This window comes from Plectropomus leopardus, chromosome 19 (genome assembly GCF_026936395.1).
Source record: "Plectropomus leopardus strain MGB_pleo_1.0 chromosome 19, ASM2693639v1, whole genome shotgun sequence".
NCBI lineage: Eukaryota > Metazoa > Chordata > Actinopteri > Perciformes > Serranidae > Plectropomus > Plectropomus leopardus.
In genome coordinates this window covers 16,091,222-16,104,633 of record NC_142194.1, presented here as the reverse complement: position 1 = coordinate 16,104,633, position 13,412 = coordinate 16,091,222, and the positions used below count along the sequence as shown (strand labels likewise).

Below are 13,412 nucleotides of genomic sequence, written 5' to 3'. Positions count from 1 at the left end.
TGTGTGTGTGTGTGTGTGTGTGTGTGTGTCTGAGCAGCTGAAGTCTATGAATTTGCTGTAGCAATACTCACTTTTCCCAAATATTGATGTTCATACTTATCAGCCATGCATTTATGATGAAGGATGCATCATTTAGTATTCATTTACTGAGCTAACTGTGCACATTTGATTATTTTAAACAGCTAGTTGTGTCCAGACAGCATGTCTAGACAGGTAAAGTCTCTACTTCTTTCTTGTTTTCTATGTTGTCTACACAGCCCTATTTATCAGTCTGAAAAGACCCTGAGGGCTGATGCACAAACCTTTTGCCCCTTGCAGGCCAAACCCCAACCCCTTCCTCCGTGTAACCTCTGCCCCGAACGCCCTCACAACACTGTTCAGAATTTCACACGCTCCCCTCAGGCAACGGCTTGGAGCCGCAGGCACCTGAGCTGTTTGCAGACCTCGAGCGTGAGCGACAAACCTGCAGCACAAGCCACCAGTATTCACAAGGTAAACAGACAGGAAGTTGTACCTGTAAATGTTTTAGGTTCGTTTAGGTGTCCAGAAATATCTGTGTTTATAGGATATGTACAGTGTAAGATAACTATAATTTAATAAGTGTTTGGGAAATATGCCTTGAGAGTCTAAATAAAGTGAATTAAATATAACTAAAGTGAATGGAATTGATTTATCTACTACTTCTTAGTTCTGTGTGTGAAAAAAAGTGATTTCAGGTTGGTAGCACTTTAACACATAAAGATCCCCTCATTCTAGTATCTAATAATAATCTCATAATAATAAACGAGGGCTAAATTAAGAATGGAGTCATTTATCAGAATTCACAGCGGTCTTGACTTCAGCCGGAGATATCATATTCATCACTTTAATTTCCTTTTGCAGACTATTCCAAGTGGCTAGAGCAGAGCGCACGAAGGCTTTCTGTTCCATCTGTGTATTTGATCAGACTGACACTGAGTACACCAACATTAATGGAAGTCAGCAACAAGAGTGCAAAGTTCAAGGTTCAACACAACAAATCCAGGTAGTAGAAAAACAACTACCATCAAAGTTCAGAAATACATGAGCAAACCTACTGCATCTTCCGGCTGTTTATTTATCTATTTATCATACTACCTGTATCATGCACTGTGTATTACCACTGGAAAAAAACAAAGTGATGTGCATTGTTTTATTGCATAAAATATGTAAAGTTAAGAAAGTGTTTGCTCTTTACCCCTGCTGCTGCAATTTTGACCATTCCTTTTTCTTTCTTTCTATCGATCTCTTTTGAGTCCCTGAACTTATAAAAGTGCAGTTTTAGTCAGTAGACTGTCCCTTTAAGTGCTGGCAGAAGATACTGGATGTAAACCTGCCCCCTGTTGCCAAAATGAAAACATTGCAAGTTAAATGTCAGCTGGTTTTGCCGCATGAGAAATCACATGAAATGAAATGAATTGACTTTTAGGCCATTAAGATACAAAACTCAAAGTACACGCTAAATACTTTTTTTTCCCAAAGATGGTTTCTGTCACTGAGAGTAGTTCTCATCTCCCTGATGTTTGTTTTAATGCTGGTGATAAATAAAATCTGTCATAAAAAAATCTCTCCCAACCAATCCAAGAACTTATCAGCATGAACATGATATTAAATAGTTTAGCCCATGAGTCATCTTATAACAAGCAATAAGACCTAAATCAAATTTTGAATATCAGTGTTTTCTGTTGAGGGTAACTAAGCTATTAAGCATTGTTGTCTCCATGTATTACATCCGTTTACTCCTTAATCTCAATTTAGATTACATACACAGCTCAGACTGTCATCAGAACAGAAGCATGAGGCTTCTACACATATGGAGCACAAAACACAGATATGCATGAGTGATCGCTCCTCCACCGGGACAAAAAAAACCACAACCCCCACCCAGCGTCGTATGGTGGTAACCAGCTGTCGGCTCATTAGAGGAAAGGTTGGAGAGCAAAGTGTCACACCTTACAGAAGAATCAGTTCAGCTCCAGATACATGACCCCCTCCTCTGATAGCAGGAGGAGAAAACAGAAGGGAGGGAGGAGAGTTGAGGAGGCTGATCGGAAATTACAGCAGAAGGAAATGATGACTGTGGTGGTGCTGCTGGATGTGATGATATCACTCTTATTGTGCTGTAAACCCATTTACAGAGGCTTTTGTCGAATGAGAAATTAAACTTTGAGTCACAACACGTAATCACAATGCTACCATGTACAAAAAAGCTCTTTGATGGACAGATGTGACGCTTACAAAATATAGGTGCAATGTCCCATAAAGAGAAGGCGTATATTTAAATATATTTTTTAAAAACATAATAAAAATAAATAAAAGTAGTGCAAAATATGGAGTATCTCAGCATTTTCATATTGTGTTGCAATTTATTTTACTTACAGCATATGACCACAGACCACCTATAGAATAAATAATTATATAAATAATCTTATACACTATATAAAAGCAAAAATTATTGGTATCTTCTGCAATATACTGCTAATAAATTGACTTCTTAATATACAGACATACACTTTCCCTTTTATTTAATTTTTATTTTTAAGGTTTGAAAAAAATGTTATGCCGCACTGTCTGACAGTGTTATATGTACTGTACCGTCTTGTGCCAACTCTTTATTGAAGATATATTATGTTCAACAAGACTCCATTCTTTTAAAAGAAAACATTTCCCCCAAATTCAACTTGAAATATTTGGTATCTTTGGAAACTGTGGGACATTTACATGACTTGAAAATAAAAGCTCTTTGGGTTTGAATAACAGTAGTGCAAGTATTAAGTCAGTTAAGTTTAAGATTTTTTTTAATGTTTAAGCTATTAATTCCACAATGCAAAGTAAATTTCTTTTAATGTCTTTTTAATTCATTTTAATGTTCGAACAGGCAAGTAATACACATAAACACACAGCCAAAACAATATAATCAAAAAATTTGGACAAATAAAGGACAACATAGTAAAAAAAAAATAACATCACAACAATAATTTAAATATTTGGGGTAACAGTAAATTTAAAAACTGCAAAAGCTTAGCCTATATATAGTATGCATAATAAATATTTAGCACTTTGTTATTAGACGAAATGTATGTCAGTGTTTTGGGGGTTTCCAGCCTATTGTGTCATTATATGCGCAACAAAAATGTTACAGCCATGTTCCTTATTATACATCCATGGGCTGGGAAGAGGCTATTTGGGTGCACATGTCACTCAAACACACATAGCCTATTCGTCTCGTGCAGGGTGCATGATGAGAAATGACCCAGTGACGTCATGATGAAGTCAAAATGTGGGCGGAGGGAGAGAGAGAGAGAGAGAGAGAGAGAGAGAGCAGATGCGATCCAGTCCTCTGTGTATACGAGTAATAATAAAAACACCACACTGCATGTTCTGATGTCTCCAGGTGCGTGTCCTCCGCCGTGAGACAAAGCAGCGCCGCCGGCTGTCAGCGGCTCTGATGCGGGCAGCAGCAGCAGCAGCAGCAGCAGCAGCAGCAGCATCCTCTGTGGCGTCCAGGAGTGAATGAGGAGGGCCGGTGGCCGACTGGGAGGGGTCCTTTGATTTCAGGGCTGCCTCCTCCTGGATGGAGTCCGGCTGTGTGCAGGCAGCGATGGCCATGGGAGATGTCTCGAAAAAAGCGTCGTTGCGAAACGTGGCGGTGGAGCGAAAAAACCTCATCACCGTCTGCAGGTCAGTTTTTTGTCAGAGAGACTGTTAAAGTGTCTGTGCTCTGATAAGTAAGTGGTGGTTTATATTATGTCTTGTTTAAACAACAAATTGGCCCTGGTGTTCATATCATTACCGTAGATAAATAATATGATGTACATAAGGCATATTTGACATGCACGCTTACGTCATACTCATAATAAGTCCTTATAATGAACTCTGTACCGACAGTGGGCCTGTACAAACAGGGAGCCTGCCATTAGCCTGCTGTTACAGATGTTATTTGTTTAAATATACAAAATCTGACAATCTACAGACAGACTGCCTCTCTGTGTGAGTTTAGCAGTGTCATCTTTGTCACTGTGATTTAATTTCTCCCCGCTGATGGCGTGGTTGCTATGACGACAACCTTCCTGGGGCAAGGACTAGCTGGCACCCCAGGGAGTCAGGGCAGGGAGGCAGTACAAGGCCTGTACATTAAGTCCTCATTTGACCATGTGTGGCTTTTGGATAGAGGCTTATATTGAACTGTCCTTTGTGGAGCTTTAACAGATATAGACATAAACACGGTGGACATGCAGGCATAACCCACCAGGGAAGGCTATACTATGCAAAAACATACAAAAAAATTCTTATTAGTATGTTTACATGCATTTATTCTGTAACTTACTAGGGAGAAATATAACATTTTTGTCATTTCCAGAGATACTGGACAGTTAAAGTTATTTAGTAGCAAATTTAAAGCTGCTATAATCGATAGTATTACAGTAACAGTGGATCAAATGCATATGTTTTATTAAAAAGTAAGGATGCACAATTATATCGGTACGTCATTGATATTGGCTGATATATAAAATGAAATCCTGGAATTAGCCAACATTCTGATTTCTGCCAATATCATAAACCGATATTTTTCATTTTTTATTAATAAAATGAGCAGGTACAAAACAACAGCCCCAAGTGGAAGTACTTTTCTTATTTTGCACAATAAATTAAAATTACTTATGTTGAAAAGCCTTGTATTTTATGTCTCCATCTGCTGGTAGGCCATCATGATAAGAATATGCATAATATGATGTTGATTCCACCACAGAAGAGACCTAGTGATTATTAAAATTAGGTGGGGAAAAAAAGTTGATATATCAATATCAGTAATTGGCCAAATGAGTTATTATATATTTGCATATCAGATAATCAGATAAAAATCCAATATCATGCATCCCTATTTAATAAGGTTCATTTATAGTGATGAACCCACAGAGAGTTATCATCAGACTCTGCTTTTCCTCCTCAACATTTTAGCATCTTTCAGCTCCTTGTTTCATTTTCTGTCATAAACTTCACAGTTTTGATTTACTGTTAGTTCTATCATATAGTTTTTCATCCAAATAAGCGCATACTTGCAGGTTTTAAAATGCTAGAAAACCTGCTAAAAATAGGTAATGGACTCCTGATCCATTGCCAGTAGATCAGAGTGGTGTATGTGGCTCTGGTGTGGATTAGTTTGCCTTTTTGTTGGTGTGTCACGGTTGGCGTCACAAAAATGCCGTAAACAGTTGAAGAAACGATAGCAGCATGGAGGCCAGTGAAAATGTTATGGATGTTACTTATATTTTATGTTATTTTTTCTTCAAAATGTGGCGCTGACTAAGTTTTAACAATGTCTGAGTGCCCTTTGGATTGCAACAGAAGCTATTCTGTGGCGGCACATCATTGCAGAGCAACGGAAAAGGGGCAGAAATCACCCTGTCTACCCAGGTGTCATATATTTAGCGCTGCCAATAGGAGCAAATTGGAGCTAGAGCTGATAAATACTTATGACTACTGCAAAGTCATTTGTCCCAGGAATGAATGTTGATTGTAACCTTTACTATTAAATACAAAAGCAAGATGTTGGTGGATGTTAATTTGTTTTTTGTCTAGTGGTAAAGGGGCAGCAGGAAGCTGTTTTAGCACATGCAGTAGACATCAACAGCTAAAGAGACAGAAATTTTCCTCAGGAGTAAGTAAAGGCCAAAATTAGCATGTGCACTGTTATCTCCATTACCAGCATGTATGCCCTCAGGCCATAAGAAGATAGTTTACGATGTCCAGGTATGTGAGTAGAGTCAGTGCATCGGAGTCTAAAATCCAGGTTTTGGCTGAGAAATCATATGTTCGTTATTGTCATTAGTTTGTCCAAATACGGTCAAATTTGAGCAGTGTAGCAGGCACAACTGGCCAAAAAATCAATTATTGCAACTTTAAATAAACATAGATTGTGAATGTCTCATATTCTTGGTTTCAGTATTTTTTCCAGATTAGATACGGAGTTTATGTTTAATATCCAATAGATAAAATAATGTCTTTCCATACCAAAGTGATCAAGGTAAGCATCTAAACAATCCCTCTGTTTCCCAACTGCTCCTCTCTTTACAGATTGGTGTTTCAATAGAGAATTTAAAACACAAACACACATATACACACATAATTTTGTAAACCCTGGCTCCATCCGTTTGCTCTGTCATGAATATGCTGCTCGTTCTGCCAAGATTTAAGTCACTGATGTGAAAGTCAAAGTCGAGTTGGAAGTCCAGTCATCAAATAACTCATATCTGTTTCATGGGCCTGTTTTAAGCCTAAGTCATGTGACTGGAGTCCTCGAACTGGACATGTGAACTGCAGTCACACGGCCAGTCTTACATTATGTTCTTGTTATACTGTATGTATTAAACAAACACTGCACACACATATTCAGACATCTGCTGCAGGTGAAAAAGACTGCACCTATGCTGAGCCACTGAGAGGCTTATATGGGTCATGTTACATCCTCCCTATCTGTAATACAGTGAAAACACGAGGGATTGTGCTCGTTTTGAGGATAGTCAGCCAATTATTGTCCAGTATCTGTCCACAGTCACAGCAGCTGAATGAGACATTGTTGCCCCTGGAACAATGGGGAGTGAAATCACTTGCCTCAGTGGCCTGCGTCAGGATATGCATTGTCTAACCGACACACACACCACACAAACTGACAGTGTGTGTGTACTGTAAAATGATATGTTTTTAAAAGTCATGATCAACATGTATCAGAAATTTCTCTCCATCTGCTGCAGAAGTCAAGGTTTCTGTGGTCCATATGGTGCCTGTCACCGCGCAGCACCCCGCATCTTTTTCTCAGTGGACAAATAGCATTTGGCAGGGGTTCTTGCAGAAAAACAGACCTGCTGAATTATTTAGTGTCCAGGAAAATACCAAGTGGTCATTTCAGCAGAAGGATAATGGTTACTAAAATAAACAGCTTGGGCGATTATGGGGTCTGTGGGTGTATATATTATGGAAGGAGTCGGTAAAAAATTTAGTTCATCTTACTTTGTGTCAGCATGGCTACCAGGAATGACAAAATGACTTGGAATAGTGACAAGGATCTGATTTATCAGTGAAAATTCACTCACCAGTAGGCTGCTTCCCACCATAATTGCCAATTTTTTCATTGGAACAAGATCAAGATGGTGAATTTATGAACATGTGTAAGATTGGGGCCACAACAGTTTGTATCTTTGAGTCTAAAATTACATTAAAAGTTGTGTCCAGGTACTAGTTGTGCTTCAAACTATTGATCTTGGTTATTTGGGTGAATTTTGTTTTTCCAGATGTATTCATGGACTCAAAATGTAGCAGCAAAGTGTATCACAAGCAGGCAGCCGTGAATGTATTTCATCACACTGGAGTCGTAAATTTAAGCTATCCAGTTACAAGCCAATTGAGTTGTTGGAGCTTCCTGAAAGCTCTCCATAAAGGTCTTTCTCACAGTAATTGGATGAGTCAGCTGGAAATGAATAGCATAGTGTGACTTGGCAGAAATCTGCGTCAGTGAACAGACATATGGCATAAACATACTGTATTTGACAACAGTGTTTTGGTTTCATCAATTTTACAGATTTTACTATCACTGACTCTAAATTCATGATGTTGGCAAACAACAACATACAGTCATGATTCGATCCTTACATGGTTTCTTTTTATCCAGGAGAGAGAAAGTTTAATCATAGTTTCAGGTATGAGGTGTTCCTCCTTCAATAAACTGAAACAAAGAAAGCAATAATCTATTCATCTGTTCCCCGATTAACATGTTCCCATGATGACTTTATTACTGGCAAACCAAAGTCCCAAATTAAAACTTCTTTTTTTTCTCTCTCCCTCTTTAGGTTTTCAGTAAAAACACTTTTAGAGAAATACACAGCCGAGCCCATTGATGATTCATCTGAGGAGTTCATCAATTTCGCAGCCATCCTTGAACACATCCTCAGCCACCGTTTCAAAGGTAATGAAGGAAGTTTGGGATAGACTGCACATTTAAGAAATGCAAAAAAAGACAACCCAAAAACACAGAACAGATATTGAATTTGGCATCAAAGCAAAAGAATCATTCTGAAAATGTGTAAATGCTGTTATTGATAATACAATTTTTAGATTATTCTAAAGTATGTTATTATTTTTAGAAGATTGATTTTTTTCATACAAATTTTGTCAATGTTAAAAATTCAAAACAAGAAATTAAGAAGAGATTTGTCATCAATCATGAGGTGAAATCAATTTAATTATCTCTCTGCATTAACATTTGTTTAGTTATTTTTCTAAATATTGTATCAAAAAGTATAACATTGCTGTAGTAAATTAAAATTCACGTAACATGTAACAGATAAGTCTGTTTTCACGTTGGCTTCTATGCATACTGTAGTTGTACCTCTTAGCCCAAGACTCCACCGTCTGTTCACTGAAAGAAATGCACATTGTGTTGACAGTAAAGTTTTACATATCAGCATAGAAAACGCCTCCGACAAAGTTTATGTCACACTCTCTCTTTAGGCTCCAGCAGCTGGTTTGATGGTCAGAGGAGTTACTGGGACTACATCCGTCTGGCCTGCGCCAAAGTCCCCAACAGCTGCATCAGCAGCATCGAGAGCATGGAGAACATCAGCACCTCACGAGCCAAGGCAAGTCCTACACACACTTTGAGTAACAAGCATAATGGAAAACAGAGGAAACACACGAAAACATCTGACATTCAGTTATTTTCAATTTTAATTTGTATCCTCTGTTTTTATAGTTTGTGCTTGTTGGTTTCTTGCCATGTGGACATGTTTTTGTTTTAAGGCTGCCCTTGGATTGGTCTTTCATATCGATTGCCCTGATTTCAAACACCTTTCCTCACTAGCATAAATTCAAGTCAGGTGATTATGGGACTTGATCCTGAAGATGGCAGTTTGCCAACATTTTTTTATATTTAGTATTCTTTGGTGTTTAAGCAAAATAGCAATAAGCTCATTTTTCTGTGTTGGGATCTTATGGAGCAACCTGCACCTGCATATTAAACAAAACCAATCAATTTCTAAAACAAAAGTTAAGGCAGGTTTATAGGGTGTGTTGATGGATTTTTCTTTAAGGAAGGACATTTTAACCCTGAACGTGGAGTTGCAAGATAGACAAATGGATTTATATTGTAAATCTGTAGTTTCAGCGCACACAAGAAGGCTGAATTGCTTCTTCTCTTTATTAAATCTTCATTTTGAACAGCAAACAACGTGTTTAGGTAATGGCTTCCTCAGACTTATATTGTAATTTGTTTGTTTTTGTTGATTTGCATATTTCCATATATTGTGTTGTTGTTTCCCTCAAGAAACACATTGGGGAAAAGTGCTATCATATGAGTTGTGCTTTTACATTCTTACAAAAATCAAACCAAAAATATTAATAGAAATAAATAACTGCATTAGAGTTTCAAGTATGCAGCTTTTCCCATTCTTTATGTAGCGCTCGTAAAAGGCACAGTGCCTATTTCCAATGCAAATAAATTACAGTAGAAATTAGTGTATGCTATATTATGCCATAAGGAGAGTGAAGTTGTTTTGTTGTTTTTTTTTAAGTTTGATATGACTATTTAAAGGGAAACTTTGCTGAGCCTTGCTGCACAGGGGAAGCCAAACACCATTCATCTACACAAACTGCCCACAATGCGATGACAAAGAGCTGGTTCACAGTCGGCAAAGTCTCCATATTAAGTTAATTTTGAAACCCTTGGTGACTCTTTCAGGGCAGAGCCTGGATAAGAGTGGCCCTGATGGAGAAGAGGCTATCTGAATACATCGCTACTGCTCTGAGGGACAGCAGAACGACCAGGTTAGAGGCCACACACCAAATTATACTGCAGTATCACCCTATCACTAGAACTATGTTCCCACCTGGTTGTACTTGTCTCTGTGCTTTAGGAGGTTCTATGCAGAAGGAGCCATTGTGTTAAGAGAGGAAGCCACAGTCCTTACAGGGATGCTCATAGGTCTCGGAGCCATAGATTTTAGGTGAGGGGACTTGGCCTTTTAAACTGTGACAATTTACGCTGGAAAATGGTGATTTTACATGAGTACGTATGGTTTTTTTAATCTTAATTTTTCATGCTTTCTCTCCTGTAGTTTCTGTCTGAAAGGAGAGGCCTTGGATGGGAAATCTGCTGCTGTTATTGACTACACACCGTACTTGAAATTCACACAAAGGTACGTTCACTGACACTGTATAGATAAATCTTTGTCACTGTGACTCCTCAAATACTTAAAATAACAATACATTTTGAATGTCAGATGAATGTTTAGACTCTTGTATACTTAACAAATAAATTTCTGTATACAGTAAACATTGATCCATCCTGGTATTAGATCTTTTCCTTTGGAAAATACTCTGATCCAACTTCGCATTTTTTTCCTGATTGTGCTTCTTGTAGCTATGATTACCTTAGTGATGATGATGATCGACAGAGTGTCGACAGCAGCACAAGCGACGACAGCATCCCTGATCACCCCTACATCCCGCTGGTCACTGACGAGGAGAGCTGGAGCACAAAGTGTCGCAAGATGGAGCAGAGGTTCAAGATCGTCAACGCTCAAAAGGTTTGCAGCCGTCTCTTTGTGTTGAAAATGTGGTGGATATTGTTTGAAGAAACTTTGAGCAAAAAGTGCAAGTGCTATATTTCTAATTACTAAACCCGAGTGTTTAGTATTTACTGTATAGGGTTGCGGAAAAGTGTGCACTCCAGAAACTACAGCATCACAAAATAATGTCTTTATCTCAGGTGTCAAATGTGAGTGTCCAGGGGTGGATATTTCCTTTCACTCAGTGTGGGTTTGCATTGTCAGGGTTATCTGGAGGAGCTCGTGCGTCTGCGTGAGTCCCAGCTGAAGAACACAGAAACAGAGAACAAGAGGCTAAAGGCCCGGCTGGAGGAGCTACAGAGCCACAGCACAAAGGAGAAGAAGGATCTGGAGGCCATAGTCCTGGAGCTTCAGGAGCAGCTGTGAGTGATGTAGACGATGGTAGTGCCCAGGTTTCACACATATATTCCTCATTTGATGAAGGTTAAAATCAAGTTTTCCATCCCAAAAACCATTCAGTTTAATAGGCATTTGAAATGTCATTGTCATCATATTGTATCCTCATGTTTGTCAGGACAAGCTTGATTCCATGTGACTCCAACCACCTGGCAAAGAACCTGTCCATCCCTTTGGTCAACCAGTGGCCGACTCTTCAGCCATACAGCAGCCAAAACGACGTCAAGCTGTTCCGCAGGTTTGTGTTATGGATTATTCAGAATATTACGAGAATAAGGTTGTAATTTTGAGAAAAAAAAGTCTGAATATTACGAGAATAAAGTCAGGATTTAGAGAATAAAGTCATAATATCATCAGAAAAAATTTGAAATACTACAAAAATAAAGTGCTAGTTTTACAAGAAAAAACTCATAATTTTTTGGGGATAAACTCGTAATGTTACGAGAATAAAGTTGTAATTTTACGAGGAAGGGGATATTATATTACGGAAATTAACATATTGCCAGCAAACTATAAAACAGGCGAGGACACAGGTCTGATTATCTGATGATTGTGTGTGGCACAGCGTGACACCAGGGACAGTGGTTGCCAAGGAGGCTGCCTGTGCTCTTGCCTGTTTTATAATTTGCTGGAAATATGTTTACTTCCATAATATAAAATCCCCTCCTCTTGTAAAAATATGACGAAAATTACAACTTTATTCTCATAATATTTCGACTTTGTCCTCATGAAATTATGACTTTTTTTCTCATAATATTACAACTGACCTTTTTATTTATCTTTTTTTATAATTTTTTTATAATTTTTTTTTATAATTTTTTTTGACAAAAAGCAATTTGAAAAAAAAAGAAACACTCCACAATTTCAGTGCCTGCCTGGGAGCTCTTTGCTGTATTGTTAACCCCTTAATTTGTCCCTCTGTTGACCTGAAGGAGGAGTTTCCCGAGCACAGAGCTGCTGTCAGTGGAAATCAGCCTGGATTCAGAAAGCCAGAGGACTGAGGGGAAACACAATGGAGGAGCCTGGTGCACAGGTGAAATTTTGCACAGTCACACATTGTGTTCTCGTAAGATAATAAGTGAGTAAACACACACACAGACACATACACACACACTTGAATTTATTCTCCCTTTGTATCTTTGTATGTCTGTCCCTCCCCTCCAGAAAAGGACTACACCCCCTCCATGATGGGCCTGTGTGGCTCCTTGGCTTCCCTCCCAAGCTGCAAGTCTCTGGCGAGTCTCAAGTCCAGTGAGTGCCTGGTCAACATTAGCACAGAGAACAGTCCTGCCCTCTCTCCCAGCTAGGGGGCGCCAAAAAAACACTGCCCACCCCCGAACTGACTCTAAGACAATTCAACATGAAAGACTACTTTATTAGGTGGACAAATGCTCTCTTTCGTGGCCCTTACGTGAGTCCCTTTACCTTTACGCTCTGAGTACTGTCTCAACTTACACCTTTGTGAAAGAGTAGCCTCCCTGAGTCGGACTTTCTGACAGAGATGCAGGAATAGCTGCTGTACTGCCTGACAGCCGCCTGCAAATTCACTGTCTTTAACTGTCTCGACATGATTAAGCCTCCTGGAATGCAAACAACTGGTTCAAGTTTGACCTCTCTTACATCATCATGCTTGATTTTGTGCAATTACAGTCACGTCTGTACTGGTCACACTCATAAAAACTCACTGTAGGGTTGTCCTGTGTGTACGTGTCCATTTGTCTGTGTCTTATCAGTCTGTCAGTGTGTCTTATTCTGCCTCTTGCATTATGGTGGCAGTGCAGGGTGGACGAGCTGTTATAACCTTTTAGGGAACAGAAACAATGTTTTGCCATATTATATGATAAGAGAAATAAAAAGAGAGGCCTGTAATGTGCAGTTTAAAAGTGGACAGAAGGTTTTATGATGAAGATTATTTGGAATTTAACAGAAATAACTTTATGATGTTATGACAGTTTAGGCCTTATTCAATCATACAGTAGGTTAGGTACAGATTTTAGGATGTGACACAAAAGACCTGTCAGGCTACAAAGGTTTGCAGAGCCATTACAATGTGAACATTAAAAAACTCACATAATATCTATTGCATACTAATGCAGAGCGCATTGTGACTATGCAGAATGATTGTTTTCATTGTCTTTTCTACAAACCTGGCTTGATAGAGTAGTTTGAGCAGAAGAGAAAATAGTGAATGTCTGACATGTATGTGTGTGTCATTAGATTTTTTAGCTTAATTTTTTTCTGTTCTTTTTATATTTTAATTAATTTAATGACAAACTTACTTGTACCGTTTACCATTGTGTAAATTGCAATCTCATGCAGTGTTGTTGAGAGTTGGGATACATTGTGTTATTTAAAACTGCAATAAAACTGCCTTTTTTG

General features: G+C 38.6%; 1 protein-coding gene across 1 annotated transcript; it reads left to right on the top strand.

Annotated features, from left to right (window-relative positions):
- Window positions 1–903: 903 nt before the first annotated feature.
- Window positions 904–13,412, top strand: LOC121959001 (RUN domain-containing protein 3A). The gene is made up of 12 exons (XM_042508183.2): window positions 904–1,024; window positions 3,413–3,699; window positions 7,863–7,978; window positions 8,524–8,651; window positions 9,749–9,834; window positions 9,924–10,013; window positions 10,125–10,205; window positions 10,430–10,595; window positions 10,842–10,999; window positions 11,152–11,271; window positions 11,966–12,066; window positions 12,198–13,412. The coding sequence occupies exons 2-12, from the start codon at window positions 3,593–3,595 to the stop codon at window positions 12,338–12,340; spliced, it is 1,296 nt and encodes a 431-aa protein (XP_042364117.1). The 5' UTR covers window positions 904–1,024; window positions 3,413–3,592; the 3' UTR covers window positions 12,341–13,412.